Source organism: Drosophila takahashii, chromosome 3L (assembly GCF_030179915.1).
Source record: "Drosophila takahashii strain IR98-3 E-12201 chromosome 3L, DtakHiC1v2, whole genome shotgun sequence".
In the NCBI taxonomy this organism is placed as follows: domain Eukaryota; kingdom Metazoa; phylum Arthropoda; class Insecta; order Diptera; family Drosophilidae; genus Drosophila; species Drosophila takahashii.
The window spans coordinates 12,995,828-13,017,623 of record NC_091680.1 but is presented as its reverse complement, the minus strand read 5'-3'; the positions used below and the strand labels follow the sequence as shown (position 1 = coordinate 13,017,623).

General features: G+C 44.9%; 7 protein-coding genes and 1 long non-coding RNA gene across 11 annotated transcripts in view; 5 read left to right on the top strand and 3 right to left on the bottom strand.

Moving 5' to 3' along the window:
• Positions 1-2,671, top strand: part of IRSp53 (Insulin receptor substrate 53 kDa) — a 30,469-nt gene extending 27,798 nt beyond the window's left edge. The window contains exons 12-13 of one of the 2 annotated variants that reach the window (XR_011418405.1): positions 304-2,223; positions 2,285-2,671. Coding sequence is in view for 1 of the 2 variants with exons in the window: in XM_044395813.2 (XP_044251748.1) it covers positions 304-1,681 (1,378 nt within the window). In the remaining variant the exon portion in view is untranslated. Of the gene's footprint in view, positions 1-303; positions 2,243-2,284 lie in introns of those variants that run through there. The other variant, XM_044395813.2, reaches the window with a different exon arrangement.
• A 1,296-nt stretch (positions 2,672-3,967) lies between these two features.
• LOC123003430 (uncharacterized) lies at positions 3,968-5,810 on the bottom strand. The gene is made up of 3 exons (XM_070215628.1): positions 5,280-5,810; positions 4,191-4,897; positions 3,968-4,131 (listed from the first exon to the last, which is right to left on the bottom strand). Exons 1-3 carry the CDS (start codon positions 5,683-5,685, stop codon positions 4,084-4,086), a joined length of 1,161 nt encoding a protein of 386 aa, XP_070071729.1. The 5' UTR covers positions 5,686-5,810; the 3' UTR covers positions 3,968-4,083.
• A 1,035-nt stretch (positions 5,811-6,845) lies between these two features.
• Positions 6,846-8,533, top strand: Alg10 (alpha-1,2-glucosyltransferase Alg10). The gene is made up of 3 exons (XM_017150491.3): positions 6,846-7,101; positions 7,162-7,632; positions 7,715-8,533. Exons 1-3 carry the CDS (start codon positions 6,949-6,951, stop codon positions 8,438-8,440), a joined length of 1,350 nt encoding a protein of 449 aa, XP_017005980.2. The 5' UTR covers positions 6,846-6,948; the 3' UTR covers positions 8,441-8,533.
• wls (Wnt ligand secretion mediator) lies at positions 8,520-11,640 on the bottom strand. The gene is made up of 2 exons (XM_017150489.3): positions 10,140-11,640; positions 8,520-9,495 (listed from the first exon to the last, which is right to left on the bottom strand). The coding sequence occupies exons 1-2, from the start codon at positions 11,446-11,448 to the stop codon at positions 9,116-9,118; spliced, it is 1,689 nt and encodes a 562-aa protein (XP_017005978.1). The 5' UTR covers positions 11,449-11,640; the 3' UTR covers positions 8,520-9,115.
• A 435-nt stretch (positions 11,641-12,075) lies between these two features.
• On the top strand, positions 12,076-13,495 carry LOC108063382 (serine/threonine-protein phosphatase 4 catalytic subunit-like). The gene is made up of 2 exons (XM_017150449.3): positions 12,076-13,029; positions 13,086-13,495. The coding sequence occupies exons 1-2, from the start codon at positions 12,245-12,247 to the stop codon at positions 13,213-13,215; spliced, it is 915 nt and encodes a 304-aa protein (XP_017005938.2). The 5' UTR covers positions 12,076-12,244; the 3' UTR covers positions 13,216-13,495.
• A 265-nt stretch (positions 13,496-13,760) lies between these two features.
• Positions 13,761-16,846, top strand: Adck5 (aarF domain containing kinase 5). Its single transcript, XM_017150500.3, has 5 exons — positions 13,761-14,019; positions 14,077-14,907; positions 15,094-15,259; positions 15,324-15,670; positions 16,190-16,846. The coding sequence occupies exons 1-5, from the start codon at positions 14,005-14,007 to the stop codon at positions 16,496-16,498; spliced, it is 1,668 nt and encodes a 555-aa protein (XP_017005989.2). The 5' UTR covers positions 13,761-14,004; the 3' UTR covers positions 16,499-16,846.
• Positions 16,847-17,802: 956 nt separating this feature from the next.
• On the bottom strand, positions 17,803-19,480 carry LOC138912979 (uncharacterized). Of its 3 annotated transcripts, none has more exons than XR_011418532.1 (4): positions 19,344-19,480; positions 19,136-19,283; positions 18,124-18,704; positions 17,803-18,052 (listed from the first exon to the last, which is right to left on the bottom strand). It is a non-coding gene; the product is annotated as an uncharacterized lncRNA (long non-coding RNA). The 3 variants fall into 3 exon arrangements; XR_011418531.1 differs by having other exon boundaries at positions 19,136-19,233; positions 19,297-19,435; XR_011418530.1 differs by lacking the exon at positions 19,344-19,480 and having other exon boundaries at positions 19,136-19,341.
• Positions 18,019-20,761, top strand: LOC108063395 (inactive ubiquitin carboxyl-terminal hydrolase MINDY-4B). Its single transcript, XM_017150460.3, has 8 exons — positions 18,019-18,139; positions 18,205-18,419; positions 18,491-18,659; positions 19,003-19,068; positions 19,143-19,213; positions 19,331-19,484; positions 19,562-19,633; positions 20,125-20,761. The coding sequence occupies exons 1-8, from the start codon at positions 18,083-18,085 to the stop codon at positions 20,662-20,664; spliced, it is 1,344 nt and encodes a 447-aa protein (XP_017005949.2). The 5' UTR covers positions 18,019-18,082; the 3' UTR covers positions 20,665-20,761.
• Positions 20,762-21,796: the final 1,035 nt, after the last annotated feature.

The following is a 21,796-nucleotide window of genomic DNA, read 5'->3' as shown; positions in this document are numbered from 1 at the left end:
TTTTCTCCGTCCTTTGTCACTAATCCTTAATCATTTAAATCACCTATTCCATTTAACCTAAGTCCCAAGACCATGCTATTTCATTATGTTTAGTGCCTGATTTAATTAAATTTATTTATTTTCATTTGCTTTTCTTCCCTTCTTGTTTGATTTCATGTATCGCCATTATGCCCCGTTTGTCATCCCTTGTGTTAACCACCCCAAAAATGCACCCAAAATACACCAAAAAAAAAACACTACCCACCGAAACACACTGCAAAAAATATCAAAACCAACGCGAATCCAAAAAATCAAAAAAATAAGACGCCGGGCGGACACCAATTCGCACACCAACACGGTGCCGCGGGATGTGGCCTCGTGGACGTTGAACCGGAACTTCCGGAACAGCGTCGACAGCCAGATCGACGACAAGAGCCTCCATCGGCTGAGTCGCCAGAGCGGCGGAGGAGTGGGTAAGATGCGGTACGACCTGATAGCCTCCGACGATGAGATCCTGCAGGCCTCCAGTGCCGGTCTAAAGCGAACCAAATCCTTCTGGAAATTCGGCGGCGGTCGCAGCGGCGAGGATATACTGGCCGGCATGTCCTTGTGGCAACATCGCGATCTGGTGGCTGCTCCGAATCTCGAGGAGATGCGCGATCGCGAGGAGGTGGAGCGGCGTTCGGAGGATGATCGCAATGGAACGTTGACCAAGTCGCACAACTCGAGTTCCTCGCAGGAGAAGCGCGAACGGAAGGATAGCCTGACCAGCACGGAGCTATACGGAGATGAGGATGAGAATATCTACGGGGTGAGTCCACAGCAGCCACCTCAACAGCAGCAGCAGCAGCAGCAACACCAGCAGCATCAAAGGAGCAGCTATACTCCCAAGTCCCGCATGAAGATCATGAAGACCATTGAGATTGACATTGAGGAGCCCACGGAGGCGGAGCGAATGAGCACCATGCGACGTGGTCAGTCGCAGGATCACAGGAAGCTGGACAAGCAGGTGTCCGGCACAGGATCCCAGCACAAATCGCAGACCTTGAGCCGCTCGAAGACCAGCCAGCAGCAGCAGCAGCAGTTTCCACAGTCCACCGATGAGGGCGAAAGCGATGATCATGGAACGCTGAAGCTCAGCGATGTGAACAACTTCTTCGAGGACTCCGGCAAGAGCAACAGTCATGGCCATGGACTGGTCATGAAGACGGTGAAGCGACAGGACATACTCAAGCAGTACTACACCAGCGAGGACGAGGAGGAGTCCGATGCGGAGCTCAAGTCGACCAGTTCCGATCCCTACGACTGCATCGTGATTAATGACCACTTGGTGCGCAAGGACGACAAGTTGCGCCGGCACCATCAGCAGCAGCAGCATCAGCAGATGGAGTTCCACACCTTCCGGTCCTCCACATCGACGACGGCTACCAATACGCTGAAGAAGGGCTCCTCCTCGAAGGATCAGGACAGCACCCTGACCCGCAATTCGACGGCCAGTTCGGGGGCTCCGACGGCCACCATCCTGCCGCGAACACGCCTCCTCAAGTCCTCCAACTCCAACTCAAACTCCGCCATTGCCAGCAGTGCCACCTTGGAGCGGAATTCCAAGAGTCTGGCCGGGAACAAGAGCTACGGGCCGTGGTACGACTTCTGGGATCAGGAACAGCATGGTCAGAAGTCGGCGAGTGCCAAACTGAAGTAGGGGAGTACGGAAAAATCCAAGAATTTCGCCGTCTTCTTACCGGATAAGAAAATGAGCAGAGAGAGAGAGAGTGGAAGGAGATTGCAGCTGGAGAATGGAGGTGTTTGAAGTAATCCCCATGTCATCCCAATCCTGTTCGTCCTCCCTTCGAATTAAGCTATATTTACCATGTATAATCTTATAGTTTTTAGTCTAAGGCAAGTTCTGTTTTGTTTGTTCTATGTACATATCTTATTTTAATTGTAAAACCTATTTAAATTTTGTGTTCGCCAACGATGAGGATTCATTTTCGTACATGCCAGAGGAAACTTCATAGAACCAGGACCTCTCCATCGAACATTCTTCCCTTGAGTTTTGGTGCCTGCATGCATTAAATCTATTTTATGTATGATTAAGCTCGCTTCTCAGAATAATGCAAATGTAAATTGGTTTCTTAGCAGGCGCGGTATTTACCGCAACTATTCCATAGGCTATTGACCTGTAGCGAGTCCGTGTATCCCAGCTAGCCCCACCATCCCTCGTATTAGGTTGTATTTCCAGCCGTAAGTAGTGGTCCCACATGGAGAAGGGACCTCAACTGGACACGTCCTTGATCTTTTGCAGAGCCTCCCAGTTCGCCACGGTCAAGTTGCGGCACACCAAGACGAACGACCGATCGGCACCGATGATCTATCGCAGTGTGAACAAGTAGCAACGACAGCGGAAGGTGGAGTTTTCCCTGTGACCAAAAAAGCTCCAGCCACATCCACACCATCCCTCTTATTCACACCAAACACAAAGCAACGCAATCTATACAAATCACACGTTTTATAAGGCGCATATACAGTTAAAGGCATTATCAGTTAGATCCTCCAGTTGCCTGGATATTTGGTAGTCATTAAGTCGTACTGTTTGTTAAACATTCTGTTTGTATGTACTTCTATGTTAAAGTTCGAAATGTATATTCAAATACCTAATGATTAATAAACCTTATAAAGTTCACAAATGTAACGGAAACTTTAAATGTAAAGGAAAGTTCATGGGATATAACATGATATATATTTGTAGTAAATAATATGGCAGTGAAAAATAGTTATTGTAAGGTAACAAAGGATACCTAAAGAAAAGTTCATTTGTCCAATCTAACCCATATCAACGTACTCCATACACCAGATAGAAAAATAATTAATCTACAATTTAGAATTGAATTTTAAAAACAACAAGATACATACAGGAATAGATATAAATATGTTACGATTTTATAAACCAAAAAAATGGACTGCAAATTAAACAGTTTCACTAGTTTTATTTTTGTTTGGAGAAATTCGAATATCTCTGCCTTCTCACTAATTCATCATGTATGCATCTATGCCTTATCTCTTCTTCCGTTAATCTCTTAAGTGACTTCAAGACCTTCTCCGGTTCATGAGATCCAGCTGGTATTGTGAACAAACCAAACATTCTCACGCAGTCCTTAACGGCAGTGTCTTGAAACATAGTGATGTCCTTAAGTAAGGGTAGCTTCGCCAGATCCTGGATAATAGCCAGGATTTTAGGTAATGATACAGGACATGTGAAATTCAAAGTAGCGTTTTCCAGGTTGATCAGGCATCCGAGTGTTTTGCAAAGCACATCTAAATCTCCGACCCAATCCTCGTCAAATTTAAAGTACAGACTTTTCGGTATATCACCAATATCTTGCATGAGGAGCAACTCCTCCGAATTTCCGGTAGGTTCCACTCTCTTATAGAGGGTCCTGGCATTAATCATCATCACATTTCGAAACCGAGTGCAAACGTTGGCAAAGTGCCAGTGATCCTTGGTGGGCAAGTAGGTCAATATGACGGCCAAACAATCGTCGTTCAGATCCAACAGCGATGGAATCATTTCTTAATTTTGTATAAACACTACTTTCTAAAGGTGATGATAAGGTAATGACTAACAGGTGGGCAGACCGTTTTGTTGTAAGATCTTAATACATAAATCTGTTTACATTTTTTTTTCTGGTGATTTTAATTAATATTGCGGGTGCTACAGAGATACTGTACAGCCAAATTCCAAACTAAATTTTATTTGAATTCGATCGCAAGAAATTTTTGTAGCCAATCCAAAATATTACTGTGGGAAGCCCCCAATGAACATTTTAGTATTTTTGTGTAGTATTTTTTAGTGCATTCCCACGTGTTGCCGGCTGGTTCGGTCCAAAAATAAACAAACCCGGTGGACAAAAAAATTGGAGCTTTATTTTTTTAGGCAGCGGAGGAAGAGGATTACTTGCCATAAATGGATTCTGGAAACTGGCCCAATATATAACTTACAATTCCAAAGGAAATTTAATGGGATATAAAATTATGCCCTTTAATTATAGTAAATAAAGTACAAGCTACTAATCACAGTTATGCAGTTACTAAGGGTATGTGCAGTTAAAGTCGGTCCCGAAAAACGCACAAGTAGGGTAAGAGATCCTCGCTCTGTAAGTGAAAAATATTTAAAAATTTTTAATACAAATAAGATCTTTTGACATACATACCCTAATTTGGTTTTCCGAAGGAGTTCCAAGTCTGAGGGGTTTCTGATTACCGGGATCTCGAACAATTCGGAGCACCTCAAGAGCTCTTAAAATGAAATCACTGGAAAGCTGCGATGAATTCACCCTTGCCAGCAGGACGTTCAGTCTTGTGCATCCCCTTATTATGGCTAATAACTGATTTGTTACGCCCGAGTGCGACACACGAATGGATAAATATTTCAACTGCTTAAGAGCAGGCAAATGTTCCAGACATCTGGGCTCCTCGAAGCAACAGTGAAGTTCCCTAAGGTTAACCATTCGTGAGATCTCTTTGGCCTCGTCGTAGCAAAGTTCTAAAGTTGTAATTGATAATTCGGTTAGCTGCCTAGACAACCCAGAAGCCAAGCCAGCGATAAACGGCAGGTGTGGTCCGCTGTTCTGGTTATTTTTCTCATAGATCCCAATCTTCTGAAGCTTGGAAACCCGAGCCAGCGGCTGATAGTCCTTGGAAGGCTGCGACATGTAGAAGATCATCTCTTCGACAGACGACAAATGAGGCACTATGTAACCCAGAGTTTCTTTAAAAGAATTATTCATTTTCTTCAATATTAAGATATTGGATAAAACACTGGGTTCAGTCCGCAAATTATCGTTGATAAGAAAAATTTGACAATCTTTCAGCAAACTATTAGAATCGTCGTACACGCGTAGGCCATCGAGGACATCAGCTATAAATAATAAATATATAAAGAAATTATTTAAAATAAAAGATGCCAAGCCTGTTTTTATTTTATTCTTGTTTTTCAGAAACGAAATCAAAAGAAATAGTTTTCATTTCGCCCCACGTACAAACACTTGGGTGGACCAAATTGTGTCCGAATTTTAGCGTTTGGCGAGCGGCAGCGGTTAAAGCCAAGTATTCCGTATTTAGAATAAGAATCACCAGGCTGGAGGGGCCTTTGGAGCGTTTTAGTATTATAATTCTCCAGTCGTGCGTTGGCAAACTGGGGTTGGAATTCTGAAGTATGCACAGGAGTCTCTTTGGATCCCAAATCGAGGATGGGACATACATCCTTGCACGAGGCCTTTTGTAGATGCTATGGAACTCACTGTTTTGAAATACCCCGATGCCCTTAAGGTTGGGCAGCTCTTCCAGAGTCCGAATAATGGCCTCGAAGGCGTGTAATGGAACAGGACAGCTAAAATTCAGAGTAGCGTGCTCCAGTTTGACCAGACGTCTCATCGTTTCGCGTAGAATCCTTTGCACATTTTGGACACACTCCGGGTAATATTTGAAATACATATGTTTCACTAGATCACCAACAACTCGCATCAGGACCAACTCGTCCGGCGATCCAGTAACCTCCACTGTCTTATAGAGGCTCTTGCCGTAATCCATTAAGACATTTCGAAAGCGGCTGCAAACATGGGCAAAGTGCAAGTGATCCTTCAGGGGCAAATATCCCAATATGGAAGCCAGGCAGTCATCGTTCAGATCCAGCAGCGATGAACTCATATCTCTATTAACTTTAACAATTTTTTTTTTTTAACAATAAACAAATGATAAGCCGATGTCAGACCGTATTCTTGTAGGAGCTAAATACTTTATTTTAAAATATTAAAAACCCCGGTTGACCATTTTTTTAAAGAAAAATCTTTGCCACCCAATTTAATTAATAAAATAAATCAAAAGTTTTGTATGTATGTCAATCGACTGATTTTATCAGACTTTTCAGACTTTCCAATTGCACACAAATTATATAAATTATTTGAAAATAAATTTGAAAGCCGACACTATGTATGCAAATTTTAAATACTTTCTTTTAGAATATTATTATTATTTGTTGTTAAACATCCTTATTGCATTTTCTAAAGCAAACTCAGTCAGTTTCAAGAATCTCCAAAATAGGAGGATAATAACGACCGGTTCGCCATTCACCTTTTAATTTAAGTAACTCTATGACCTCCTCCAGCTTATGAGGTCCAGCTGGTATTATAAAGTCCGGTCTCCTCAAGTGTTTAACGATAGTGTCCTGAAACATTGTGATTTCCTTAAGTAGGGGTAGCTTCGCCAGATCCTGGATAATATCCCGGAGTGTATGCAATAATACAGGTGATGTAAAGTTCAATGTAGCGTTTTCCAGGTTGATCAGGCTTCCGAGTGTTTCGGAAAGCACATATAAGTCTTCGACCAAATACTCGTTAGATATAAAGTACAAATTTTTCACTAGATCACCATGTTTTTGCATGAGGAGCAACTCCTCTAAATTTCCGGTGAGTTCCACTCTCTTATAGAGGCTCCTGGCATTAATCATCATCACATTTCGAAACCGAGTGCAAACGTTGGAAAAGTGCCAGTGATCCTTGGTGGGCAAATATGCCAGTATAACGGCCAAACAGTCATCATTCAGATCCAACAGCGATGACATCATTTCTAAATATTGTATAAACACTGTTTTTCAAAGGCGATGACTAACCGCTGGTCAGACCGTCTTCTCGTATGATCTTAATGCATATTTCTGTATACATTCTTTTCTAGTGATTTGAATTAATATTGTAACTTAAATTTAGATTTCTGTAAAAAGGCCAAAATTATACTGAGGGAATACCCTCCATGAAAAAATTGGTATTTTCGTGTAGTATTTTTATGCCGTTTTTTGAGGGCCAGGCGTTAGTGCATTCCCACGTGTTGCCGGCTGGTTCGGTCCAAAAATAAACAAACCCGGTGGACAAAAAAATTGGAGCTCTCATTTTGAAGGCAGGAAGTGGAATCCCTGCCATGAATGGGTCCTGGAAACTGGTCCTGCCCGTGGGCTTTGTGCTCTACTCGCTGCCACTGTTTCTGCGGGTTAACGGCACCTCGGACTACGTAATCGACGAGGAGTTCCACATCCCGCAGGGATTGGCCTTTTGCCGCAAGGAATTCGATGTGGTAAGCGGGAGAATGGAGCACTATACGACCCCAGATGACCATTTCCGAAACATCTTTCAGTGGGATCCCAAGATAACGACCTTTCCGGGCCTCTACTTGATCGCCCTCATCCTGAATCCCTTGAACCTGTGCACGGTGACGGGACTGAGGATGCTCAGCCTGGCCGGAGCCGGGATCAACATCCTGCTGCTCTACAAGATCCGGCGCCGCATCCTGGCCGGCTCGGGCGGGAATTCGTATGCTGCCCATGAGGCGATAACCATGTCCGTGCTCCCGCCCCTCTACTTTTTCAGCCACCTGTACTACACGGACACCCTGTCGCTGACCATGGTGCTGCTGTTCTACAACTATTGGCAGCAGGAGGCCCATCTGCCGGCGGCGGTCTTCGGTGCGGCCAGTGTCCTCATGCGTCAGACGAACATCGTGTGGGTTTGCATGGCCACCGGGATGACAGTGCTGGACACGTTGGTCCACCAATGCGTCCGCACTCGAGCCGTTCCTAAGGACAAAGTGCGAGTAATGGGCAAAGAGGTGGGTCACTGAAAAACCTGATGAGTAAATTTAATATTCCAAAATATTTGCATTTTTTTCATTACTATTTTTAATTTTCCAGTTGTGGATTCAAATCTTCAGCAGCCCCCAATTGCTGTGCACTTGCTTCCTGAGCATTTTGGCCAAGTGCTGTTTCTACGCTTCGATCATTCTGCCCTTCGTGGGATTCCTGTTCATCAACGGCTCCATTGTGGTGGGCGACAAGAGTGCCCACGAGGCCAGTCTGCATGTGCCGCAGCTCTTCTACTTTGTCCTCTTTGCGGCTGGCTTTGGAATATCCAACACCATACGCCAGTTTCGTTCGGCAGCGGATCTAATCCGCAAAAACCGGGCACTATCCCTCTTGGCGATGCTTTTAATACTGCTGGTGATCCACCTGAACACCGAGGTGCATCCCTATCTGCTGGCCGACAACAGGCACTATACCTTCTACGTTTGGAGCCGACTTTACGGACGGTTTTGGTGGTTCCGCTACGCCATGGCGCCCGTGTACCTGCTCTCCATTTGCGTACTCTTCTGCGGACTGCGCCACATGCCGGACAGCTTCAAGCTGATGTTCCCGGTCAGCCTCTTCCTGGTGCTGTGCTTCCAGCGACTCTTGGAGCTGCGCTACTTCCTGGTGCCCTACATCCTCTTCCGGCTGAACACGCGGCACACCCGCAAGGGCTACGCCGAGTGGCTAGAGCTGGGCGCTCATCTGCTCCTCAATGTGGCAACCTTTTATGTGTACTTCACCAAGGAGTTCTACTGGCAAAATTACCGCGCTCCTCAAAGGATCATTTGGTAGTTCCTAAACACTGCATTCCCCATGAACTAGAAATGTTTTCTGGAATATATACGTCTTCAGCATTTAAAAATAAAAACGATTCGGCATTTTCAATATTGCTTTTTATTCGATGCATTGCTACTTGAATGAGAAATTGCTCTACGTTTTAGTTAAAAAATCTGGGCAGAATCCTATGGATAAATATTGGAGGGTTGTGAATGTAAATTAAATCTCAAATCGTACGAGTTTAATGCAATCTATGGACAATTCGATTTCAAGAGAAACACAAAGGCAAAGATAACGTTATACTCGCACGATTTCCTTGTTAAATAATACATGATGCCCTTAAAATGTAAATATGTGTGTATAAAAGGTTATATCATAAATATGTTAAAACTTACGAGCTAGCAAAATGGACTTCAATAGATAATACTGCCGAGGCATACATAAAAAGTTCAGTTGATAAAATCGTACACTTTGAGCATGCTGAGAGAAACTAGACAATCTATGCGTTAATGATAAGTAATAATGCTGATCGCGTTGTCGAATGCACAGAATGCAAAACTAGGCAAGAAATGCTACTGACTATGGTAATAAAATTAGCACACCCTTGGAGCGTTGCGGTTGCTGGCCAAATCGTGATCTAAGTTTGGCACAAAACCGATCGGAAATCAATATTTCAAGCGTCGCCGCCGCCTAATCAAAGGCCACCTTGCGGGTGAACGAGGTAAGAGACGAGATCTCGCTGGGATTGGAGTCCGATGGCAGGTGGCTGAACTCGATCTCCTCGCTGGCAGCCGAGGCCACGATATTCTCATTGGACTGTGTGGTCTCGTCGCTGTGGTGCATTGTGGGCCATTGCTTGTGGCTGGGGGCGTACAGGATGAGCAGGGCGAAGATGTAGATGTTCCACATGCCATAAACGCCGGTCAAAAAGGCGGAGGTCAGCTGAATCTCCACGTTGTCGTTCCAATCCCATTGACCCTCGGCCATTTGGCCCATGACGAAACCGGCCACGGTCAGCGCAGCACATACAAGGGTGGCCAGCATCAGGAATTTGAAGCGGTAGATGAGGCCTGAAATTGGGATTAGTTATTTATTTTAAAGCTCATAATTCAGTCCACATTCACAGGCCCTTGAAGGAACACGCACAATTCGCGCCGGGTAGGGCAAGGGACCTCGTGGTGTGGATTCACTTTTAGGTTAAGTGAATTTGAAACACATACAAACGAATTTTGCCTTGGCGTTTTCCTGGAACTCAGGGCGGCCAAATAACTCCGCATCACTTACGGGTGACGCGGTAACTTAAACCCCAAAAAAAAAAAATGCTCATAATTAAAAGCCATATTGGCAATAGAGCCCTGCGTGAATCATTCAACTTTTGTTTTAACATATTATGCCATGAAATTTCTGATTAGTTTAATTCAATTCTATGTGAAATTGAATGTTTTTCTAATTCATTTCGAATTGAATGAATAATTTTTAAGAATTTTTTGAATGTTCCAGACTTCTTTGTGCTTTCTCTTGAGAACAAAATGTGGAAAATTTTTAAAATATTAATGTTAACTGCTTAGAAAATAAAATGCATAGAAATAAAATTTCAATTCAAATTATTTCGGAATTCATTCAATTCTTTTAAACTCAAAAATTTAAACAAAAAATTCTAAATAATTCATTGAGTCCATTCAAGCAGGTCTCTAATTGGCAATGAACAACTTACCCTCGTAGTGAAGTCGGCGCGCCTGGGACATGGAAGGCAGCGAAGTGCGCTTGTCGCCAATGTTCCTGAACACCTTCCAGATCATGTAGCATAGGAAGAGGAAGTAAATGGCCGCCGAAACTCCCGCGAGGACAATGAAGGTCATGGCTATTTTAGCGCCCAGCGGCGTGGTCCAGATGGAGTAGAAGGGATTGCGCAGCTGCACGCCCCTTTCGCAGATGTCGAAGACGAACAGCGAGATGCAACCGACGACGACGGCCGAGAGATGTTTCCAGTAGCGCGACCGGATGGTTGACTTGTTCGGGGCATCCTGGATGAGCATGTGCTCGCCGGCAAAGACCAGCCAGAAGGAGAGCAGCATGGCGTAGAAGATTCCCTGGCGGATGTCACTCAGCAGCAGCATGTAGGGCATCTCGAAGACCAGCGACAAGTACTCCAGCGGCAGGTTGAGGAAGGTCAGAGCTGCGCCCAGATAGATGAGCATGTACTCCAGCAGGGCCGGCGAACGCTGCAGCAGATGCACCCGCCTCCAGAACCAGATCATGATGCCCACCACAAAGGGAAAGAGCACCGTCTTGAGCAGCAGCCAGATGCGGGTGAATCCTCCGTTCTGATGAATGGCGGTCAGCGTGAGATCGTGCATATGGCCGAACTGCAGATTCATCTGGCGCGGCGTGTCCAGGGGAAAGCGCAGATTGAGCAGATAGAAGCTGTGGTGCAGGGCGCCCAGCTCGAACAGGGGTATCATGTCGCACGAGTAGAGCGTCTCTGTGGGCCCCACCGTCTGGGAGACGCAGTCCAGGTAGCGGTGCTCCACCCCGTGGGCATACAACTTCCAGCCGTTGTCCGGATCCCCCTTGTTCCGATACGCCAGCCGCATGTCGATGGTCAGCTGCAGTTCCCGGGGCGGCTCCCGCAGCTCCGAGGAGGAATCGTAGCCGAACTCCACCTGCAGCACCCCGATGAGATTCTGCTGCCAGCGGGAGTAGTCCAGGTCGCGCAGGTCCCGCGGCAGCGGCATCTGGAAGACGTGGACCAGCTCGTTGGCCATCTTCATGGAATCCCGCTCCACCTCCTCGCGGGTCACCGGGATGCAGGCTCCTGCGCCGCGCGAGTACAGCAGGAATCCGGTGTCGTTCTGGCGGGCGTGGTCCTCGCGGCACAGCGATCCCAGGACGGTGACATGGCCGGCGGGCAGGGGGGCGTACAGGCCGCCCAGCAGGAAGCACAGCACCTGGCAGAGCAGCAGGCTGGCCACCAATATGGACAGCTTCCTCCCGCTCAGGTTCTCCAGTATGGTGCCCGACATCTTGGCTATTCGGGGGCGTGCGGCTCACTGGTTCACTGCCCTGCGCTTGGCTTGGGTGTACAGATGGGTGCAAGTGCGCGTAGTGTAAACAATCTGCTGCGCTGCACTTGAAAATTGCACTTCAAACGCGCCGCCGTCGCCGCAAACAGAAAAAAGTCGGAACCAAGAAGCAACAAAACAGCATGACCTTTTGCGGTCTATTCAAATATACCGGTCAAGCGAGAAAATATACTAGGTGGTTTTGGTATTTTTAATGCACCGCAATCGGTTAAAAATTAATCTATCATTTTTTAGCATCTATCGATAGTTTCTATGGCGCCATTCTTTATTTGGTTATGTGGAAATTGTAGATCTTTCGAATATTACTTTTTTGGAATTCGAGATGATTTTATAATATATAATGAGTGAAATTATCATAATTTAACTTGTCGTATTCATGACAAGCTGTTGATTTAAATTGTACAATACATCAACCGTAATTTTTCAGTTCATTTTACCGCTGAAATCTTTCTGTATAATAAATTGTTTTAAAATGTAATTTAAATTTTTAATAACTAAATGCGTTGACATTGTCACGATGTCGATAGTATTATCGATGGTTTGACAGCTCTACTAGCGGGAATACACGAAATTGCGTTCACGATCTGGAATTTACACGAAAAAGCTTCGCATAAACCCAGGAGGCGGCCATTGAAACGGAAGTAAAGTTGACAGAAAACGAATCCTCTTGTATTTCTCCGCTTTTCTCTCCATTGCACACGATTTCCCCACCGATTTGCTCTCCATTTTTACCACGATGACCGACCTGGACCGCCAGATCGAGCAATTGTATCGCTGCGAGATCCTCGAGGACTTCGAGGTGAAGCGCCTGTGCGCCAAGGCCCGCGAGATCCTGGCGGAGGAGGCCAATGTGCAGCGCCTGGACACCCCGGTGACCGTGTGCGGCGACATCCACGGCCAGTTCTACGACCTGAGGGAGCTGCTCAAGGTGGCCGGCCAGGTGCCCGAGAAGAACTTCCTCTTCATGGGCGACTTCGTGGACCGGGGCCACTTCAGCCTGGAGACCTTCCTGCTGCTCCTGGCCCTCAAGGTGCGCTATCCCGACCGCATCGCCCTGATCCGCGGCAACCACGAGTCCCGCCAGATCACCCAGGTGTACGGATTCTACGACGAGTGCATGACCAAGTTCGGATCATCCGAAATCTGGCGCTGCTGCACGGAGATCTTCGATTATCTTAGCCTGGCGGCCGTAATCGATGGCAAGGTGTTCTGCGTACACGGCGGCCTGTCGCCGTCCATTCAATATCTGGACCAGATTCGCCTCCTCGATCGCAAGCAGGAGGTGCCGCACGAGGGGCCCATGTGCGATCTACTCTGGAGCGATCCGGAGAACCAGATCGGCTGGGGAGTGTCGCCGCGTGGCGCTGGCTACCTCTTCGGCTCGGATGTGGCTGCCATGTTCAACCGCGCCAACGATCTGGACCTCATTTGCCGCGCCCACCAGCTGGTCATGGAGGGCTACAGGTGGCACTTCGACCATTCCGTCCTGACTGTGTGGTCTGCCCCCAACTACTGCTACCGGTAAGTTTTCCATTTTAAGCCTATAAATTCTTTGGTAATTGGAATTCCTCTTGAAGGTGCGGCAATGTGGCTGCTGTGCTGGAACTGGACGAGTCCCTTGGCCGCGACTTCATCATTTTCGACGCAGCTGCGAAGGAGAAGCGCCGCTTTCCCACCAAGAAGCCACAAGCGGAATACTTCCTCTAGGAGGGTCACAGTCGTCTCCAGCTTTTTAAGTAACTAACTAATACTGAAGAGTAAATGGGGAACTTTCTTCTAAGTCATCTAAGGAAATTGCCATCCTGCCTAAGAAACCTGCGCTTTGTATATACAATCTTATAAGGGAAAAAACCCCTGAATAATGCCAATTTCTCAGCAAGAAAAAAGCTGTAGAATTTACTATGTAATATTATGTAAGCAAAGCTGTAAGTACCACCCACATAGGGTTCTTCCTAAAATAAAGAACATGAGCTGTGACACAAAGTGGAGTTCGACCTTCAAAACTGTAATGTTTTTAATAATTTAACCATCATAAGATCCATTTTAGTTATATATATATATTTAAATAATTTTACAGTATAAACTTAATACGTTTTGAAAACTAGGCTGTTTCAAGTATGCCCCGCAAATTATTGTTTTTGTCTTTAATAATTTTACAATCAAAAGATCCATTTTATTTATGTATTTAAATAAGTTTATACTATAACCTTTATACAATTTGAAAACTAAGCTGTTTCAAGTGTGCTTCGCAAATTATTTTCGATATAAACATATGCATAAACTATAGCAGTTTTCAGGCAGTTGCTAAATCAAAAAACAGATTTGAATTTCCTAAAACCGCCAAATGAGCTGGGGCGATGACGATGTTGCCCCATCATCGAGCTATTGTTATCATCACGGCGGCTCCACAATCAGCTGTTCGGGCTCCCCAGCTGATTTTGCGACAGGTGGCCAAAGGCTAAACTTTGGCTGAACTTTGCAGCGGGCGGACGGAAAATGCTACCTCTCCAGGTGAGTTTTATGACCCAAAAAGTACTCCATTTAATCCTCTTATCCTTCATCCTTTAGCGTGTGCGGCAACTGCTGAGTGTGGGAAGCCGTACTCGGAACATTAGACTAATCCGGCAAGAAGCGACGGCCCAGAAGAGCCGTCTTCCCGTGGTGCGACTGGGTCTCCTGGCGGCAGGAGCAGGTGCCTTGGCCTACGACGGGATCGTAAATGACTTCACCTACTGTGGGGCCTCCGTGCGATTTGTGCGGTCCCTGAAAACCGCCGGCTTAATTGCCGCCGACTATCTGCGGCTGGACGAGAACGATCCGGAGTACGAGACCAAGGTTAAGGTGCTCCACAAGAAGAGCGCCGAGCGGCTGTTGGAGACGTGCCTGCTCAACGGTGGCCTTTACATCAAGGTGGGCCAGGGATTCGCCGCCATCAATCACATCCTGCCCGTGGAATACACCTCCACGCTGTCGCAGCTGCAGGACAGCTGTCTGCCCACCACCAAGGCGGATGTGCAGAAGGTGTTCCGCCAGGACTTTGGCCAGTTGCCCGAGGAGATCTACCAGGAGTTCGACTACAAGCCCGTGGCGGCCGCCAGCTTGGCGCAGGTTTTCAAGGCCAAGCTGCCCAGCGGCGAGCAGGTGGCCGTCAAGGTGCAGTACAATGATCTGCAGAAGAGATTCATCAGCGACCTGGGCACCATCATCTTCCTGCAGGACATTGTCGAGTGGTTCTTCAAGGACTACAACTTTGGCTGGATCCTGAATGACCTGCGGAAGAACCTGGTGCTGGAGCTAAACTTTTTGCAGGAGGGCCAGAATGCCGAGCGATGCGCCAAGGACATGCAGAAATTCAGTTTTGTCCACGTTCCCAAAGTCCACTGGTCGTATACCAAAACGGTGAGTTTCCTATAGTTCTACGCTTGCTATTATTAATATTCGTATAATGTTTAGGAGTTTTCATAAATAAAGTTTTTCCCGAAAAAAATCTATACAAAATTACGTTTCCAAGTTTGAAGATTTAAGGATCTATTGCAAAAAATTCCCATTTTTTCTCCTGCTTACATTATTATTATATTTTTATAGCGCGTGCTCACTCTTGAGTGGATGGATGGTTGCAAGATTAACGATCTTAAGACGATAAAAAAAGAAAAACTCAGCCTGAAAGACATCGATGTGAAGCTCTTTGAAACCTTTGCTGAACAGATTTTCTACACCGGCTTCGTGCACGCCGATCCCCATCCAGGAAATAGTAATTTAACTCATAAAATTAACCTTAAAATTTTTATATTAATATTGCACTGTATTATTGCCAGTTTTTGTGCGCAAAAATAGTAAAAACGGCCGGGCGGACATCATCTTGCTGGATCATGGCCTCTACGAAGAACTTCCTCAAAATGTGCGAGGGCCGCTCTGCGAATTCTGGGAGGCCACCGTCCTGCGCGATGAGGTGAAGATGCAGTCGGCCGCCGAGAGGATCGGTATTGCCGACTACATGCGCTTCGCCGAAGTGCTCTTCCAGCAGCCACTTCGAAATCGAAGTGGAAGCATTCGGGGAAAGCTATCGCAGGAGGACATCGACCATATGCAGGAAATTGCCAGGCACAACTTTGAGCACATTATGGGCACCCTGAAGGAGATGCCCCGAAGCATGTTGTTTGTGGTGAGTCCTGTGTACATTAGGGCGGTCCAAAAAATGAAATTATATTCTCACCCCTTTACATGGTATATTAAAGTAAGCAAAAAATGTATGTGAAAACAAAAAAAATTTTCATGATTTAGACCTTGCGAAACGTCTTGCTTAAAAATTACTTATACGACACGTATAACAGTTCGAGTTTGGTCGAAAAAAAATCGTTCTCCCATTTCTTATTTTGTCATATTATGAATTTCGTTGGAATAATTGGTAAAAAAAAGGGAGAGCAAAACATCAACTGAATTTTTGAAATCTTTGCCACCTTGATTAGAAAAACTTTTGAACCACTTCGCAGACCCTAAAACGAGATTTTTTCAACAATTTTCATTTGGTTTACCTTAAATTCCACAATGCGCACCGTATAGGCGGGTGAGAGTAGGACCTTAAAAATTTCCATACAAATGTGGACCGCCCTAGTGTACATTATACCTAGTATTATCTAATTTTTTTTAACTATTGACCAAATAAATTTATTTCATTAAATAGGTCCGCAATCTGAACACGGTGCGTGCAATTAGTCATCAGCATGGAGACGTTGTAAACCGACCCCGGGTTATGGCCCGATATGCCCAGAAGTGCCTTTATATGCAGCACAACAGACGGTCTCCCGTGCAATTTGTCCGCTGGCTAAGCCGACGCATCTACTTCGAGTACTGTCTGTTCTTGTCGGCCTTCAAGCTGCGACTCTTCGACTGGTACTTTAATTTCCTTTACCTGGTGGGCCGTGCTCCTGCCTCAGCGAGAACCGTAATGAGGGACATGATGCAACCCCCGGAACCGGTGATGTTGAGATGAGTGCCTACCTGTTTGCTTTACCCCTAAATCTTAAGTTCAAAATGTATTTTTTAAGGATAAATGTTGTATATTTTAATAGCATACCGACTCATTATCTGCCATATTTAAGTAGTTTACATTTTACTGGAGAAAATCACTAAGAACCATGACAACTTTAGCTCAAAATGCAAGCATAGGTTTTAGAATATGACTGAAAATGAGTCGGGTTTCCGGTTTTATGTGGTGTAATGAACAAATATTTATTGTAAAGTGATAAGCAAAGTATTTATGCCTTTATGACGCTTTACCCTTTTAGGCTCCTAAGGTGTAGGACTTTTAAATACATTTTTTAAGTGAATTGTATCCGAATTTGTTGTTTTACTGACTGTTTCTTACTTTTGACGACCCTTCAAGTCGGAATCCTTCAGCACTTTGGCTTTGGCCTGATCACTTCTGACACCCCGGGACTTTTCCATTTCAAAAGCCAAGAGAATGCGGCATTCACTGGTGTTAAACTGAGGTGTGCATGCCAGGTCTGGGACTTTAATAAAATTGCCGGTGACTCGCTCAAGGTTATAGCCAGGCAGTCAGCCAATCAGTCAGTTATTGGGCCACTTTCACTTCCATTTAGGCCCTCCCAAAAATTCAACAAATCAATCGGGCTAGCCTGAAACACGAGTGCTGTCTAAATTTAAAATGGCTGAGCAATACTGCGGTGGCCCCTGGAATGTTTTTCCGGGTGTATCATTGGAACATTAACACCCAGTAATGCAGTAAGGTGTAGGTACAGCTGTTCCTGCCTCGGAACAGGCACAAATGGGCGTCAACTACATATTTCCGGTTGTGTGGGGCGCCCTGACAGGCTGCAACATGCCAGATTCCACCCGAATGTAACCTCCACCTATGGCCAAGCCCATGTCCCATGTCCCGAGTCTCCGCCGTAACACTTTCACTTCTTGTGCCACATACATCGAGTTTCGTGTGCCGCACACAGAACTAAATTCAATTCAATTTCATTTAAAGTTACTTTCGCTGACTGACAGACAGCGAACGACCCTCTCAGCCTAATCCTAAAACCCAGCACAGTGGGATAAAGTGGGAGTCCTTTTAAAAATTATTGTGATTTTTTTTATCTGGAAAATCTTAAATCCCAATCTTAAAAGGAATTTTAAGGCCTTGAATGAACTATTCCAATTCCTTTACAAACACGAAAAAATATTGAAATAAAATTTACAAAGTTATTCTACATTTTAATATAAGAATTCGCATCTTTCTATTTAAATGAAAATCTTTAGAAATTTAAACTCTTTGCTTACCTGTTTAGCCCACTGTAACCAACTGCCACCTGACTGGCTTCTGTTTAGTTGCGCATACGCCCCGTGCGCCCACGGCTAAATATGAAATTAAAAATCCATGCTGAAGTGTGAAATGCCTACGAGCTGTCTGCCGTCGCCTGCACCTCCAAATCTCCGGCTGAGGCTCGACTTGGAGCCCGGAACCGTGCTCGGCGAGAAATCATTCGCCAACGAGTCGCAGAGTGGAGCAAAGGTCTCTAGCGGAAACGGAAATCAGCAGCTAATTAGAAAACGAAAAGCAAAAAAAGAAATGAACAAAGACTTCATCACGCAGGGCGGCACGCCCATTACCACGGAATTGGCCACGGTAATTAGCAGTCACCCGGCAGCCGGACGCGATTTGATCCTGTGTTTCCTTGTGTTCCCGTCCAGGATCTGCGCAATCTGGTCTTCGGTACCGCCGCCATTCCCATGCGGGCCGAATGGCTGCAGACGTCCTTTGTGTTTGGTGCTCCCAAGGAGGAGCTGGCCTACGGCCTCCGTTCGCCCCGGAATGCCACCCGTGGCCTGTTGTCCGTCGTCCAGGGATTCGTCCTGAAGTATCTCCTCTTTGCCCGGAAGACCAGTCGCGTCGCTTCGCTAACCGAGTGCGTTTCCATTTCCGTTTCCGGTTTGAGCCAACGGCGAGTTTGAGTGCTGTGTGTGTTTCCCTTTTCAGCCCACTCCTGGCCACCGCCGAGATGCAACGAGAGGCCCTGTTCTGCGCCCTGCTGGAGATCCTGCGCACCATCTCGGACAAGGGCAAGGTCACCATGGTGCTGCCATCGGAGGACGAGGTGTTCGTCGAACACAGCGCCTGCTATTTTCACGATTCCGTCACCGAGAAGGTAGGTGCCATTATTGCATAATGCAGAATTATTACACTAAAGCTCCTAAAAAATATATATTATTTTATTAAGAACGAATGAAAAAGAGGAAAACAGTTGTATAAGTGTAAACTAATTTTTTAAGGCATTAGACATGTACTTTATAATGATTTTTTGTTGAGTATAATATGCTGTTAGGAAAAATCTATATATTTGCAGTGGAAAATTTAGTCATAGTTTTTTAAAGGGATTTTTTAATAATTTTTATAATTTTTGGGGAGACAATTTAATGAGGAAATTACAAATACGTTCAATAAATCATAAAGTCCCCTTAACTATTGCTCTTCCAATAATCCTTTTGCAGCTCTATGTTTTCACACTGTCGCCCAACGAGGAGTTGGAATACTTTTTGAAGCGAAATTTCAAATACGTAAGACCCAGAAAGTTAACTCTTTGCTAGCTCAGCCATTTGATCAAACAGTTTGCACTTAACCTGCCTAAAAGTTTACAGAGGAGGAGACCCCGGGCACCCTGCTGTTCCTCTATAGCGCCGTCCTCACTAGATCCATGGGAAAGTAAGATTAGGCCCAAGTGTCTGTATATGCAAATGCCATCATCCTCTGTTTCGGAGACCTTTTATAATCCCTTTCAAATTTACCTTTCGGCGGTGAATACTTTCGAATATTTTTCAGAGTTCGAACGGACTTGGACTCCGCGAAATCCACGCCCCTGACTTCGAGCAATCACGAGGAGGGCTCCCTGATGATTGTCACCCTGCTGCTGACGGGCCGGGCCACGCCCTATATTCACAATGGAGTTGTAAATGTGGGCGACGAGAGTAGTTATGTGGGTACCGGAAACCAGAATATTGTCACCTCTTTAACGGCCTTCGATTCTATTTGGATATGGTTTTGTTCTTCCAGGCGGTTCCACAGTACGGAGTCCTTAAACGTTGCATGATTGGTCTTCTACTTTGGGACATCGAGTCGGCCAGTGTAAGTAAATTAATGGAATACATTTCGGGATTTACAAAAATTTCCTTTAGGTTTCAAAAAATCTTAATAATTTAAATTAGGCAACTTCGAGTTCCAAACATTTACTTAAAACCAGGGACCGTAACTGTTATAAGTTTTCATAACTGTTATTTTTTGAGTTTTCTAATAAAATGTGACAAATAATAGTTATTCGTCGTGATCAAAAATAAAACTCAAACTTGTTTTATAGCGATTTTGTGGGTAATAAAAATTAAAAAAAAATATAGTTATACTATATGCACGGTTGCCTTTTTAAAGAGATTTTTAGTAGGTTATATAGAACACGTTTAGCATGATTTTTGTTCAATTTTTTCTTTTTTTCATACATAAAAATCAAAAAATAAAAATCATTACTGATTGCACCCTGCTTAAAACTTATGAAGAATTATTCTCTTTTTGATGCCGTTATTTTTATTCTTATTTTCCACACTTTGTAACTAATTCCTTCACAGGCTGCTGTTAATCAGTCCCGTCAGCCGGGTTCCCGTCTGAAGACGCCCAACTACCCCATCTGGATAACCAGCTGCACGGGGCACTTCGGCGTGATCTTCAACAAGAATCCGGACCTGCTGCGCAACTACCATGCGGAGTCGCGTTTCGACGTGAACTACTACAGCTGCTCGGGGCACCAGATCCTGATGACCATCGACAATCGCACCTACAACGAGCAGGCATTGGTCATGTTGGAGCGGCAACCAATCACGCCGGAGAGTACCTCGATGTCCGGAAAGGAGGACGGCGGGGGCGCTGCGTCGCCGACGGCCGTTTCCGGAGGAGGAGGTGCTGCTGCCGGCGGCGGTGTGGGTGGCGCTAGCGGCGGTGTTGGTGGTGCTGCTAGTGGCGCTAGCGGTGGTAACGATGTGGTCGCCAAGGAGGAGTCGACGCTCAACACGCCGTTGCAGCGTCTGATTCATACCAAGTGGGAAGAGGCAACTATAAGCTTTCACGTGCAGCCATCGATGTTGAGTTATCTTTTTAGTACCACTCAGTAGAATGCAGGATCTAAAGAGTCGAAAGTTTTGGGAACTCCTTTGCTAAAGTCAGACCGATTCACATTCAAGCGCAAGAGATATCATCAAAGATTAGTTAGCTATTGATTCTTTCAGAAAGAGATAAGGCAATAAAGTCGAATTAGTTGGGAGTTCATTTTTAAGTTTAAAATTTTATTTAAGTGGAGATCAGATAGTTTTGTGGAACTATTTTGGTTTTAAATTAGTTTATATTTCAGATAAAGTTCAATAATATAGTTACTTTTAAATTTTTAGACCTCTTATGTTTTTTAAAATCTTAGTTGTCCTCATTGTAATTCATTTAAGCATGTAAGCTTGTTATGTTGTCTCTTGATCTATGATATAAATCGACTTTCTTGGCGAATGACCAATGCACCATTGAATTAAAACGCCTATTTATATCCTCTTATGGATATAAGCTGTTTTAATTCGCATACCAAACAAGTAAGTTCCAAACGCAACTAGCAAAAAAAAAAATTGAAACACTGAAGATAAGCAGAAAATGTTGTACCTAAATAATTTCGAGAGTTCTCGATTACATTTTTCCCAGATTACTCCTGTTATAAGAGAGGTTTAGAAAAAACCCCTCAATCGTAGAAATAGCGTTTCGACAAAGTCAGAAAAACGTTTATAGATTTAAATACTTACCAGTTTAGCGCCATATAATGTAAGCTTACTAGATGATGCACGAGAATATAATTTAGATTGCACCAATTGTAGTAGAATTCTACTGTTGCTGTCTTTCCGATGGAAAATCGTTATTGGTATTTTAAAAAGATATAAATGGTCGGAATTGAAGACATCGAACCAAAACAGCGATGGTAAATACACGTAAAATATTCCAAGTATCTAATTAATGCGAACGAGCTAGGGCGGATTTTTGAAAAGTTGCACAGCCTTCAAAAATCTGCCTGGATGAGGCCTCTCTTTACGAGAAGAGCGACTACAGGACTCTAAACCAGTTGATTGATGCTGCCGCCTGAAGCCACTAGACGATATAATACTATCAGATTTTGTGTAGATCACCAACATGCTTCGATTACTCCAACCGCACTTTTCGATATTGTCAAGACTCTTTTCAAAATAAACGCTCATGTACAACCTCTGTGAATCC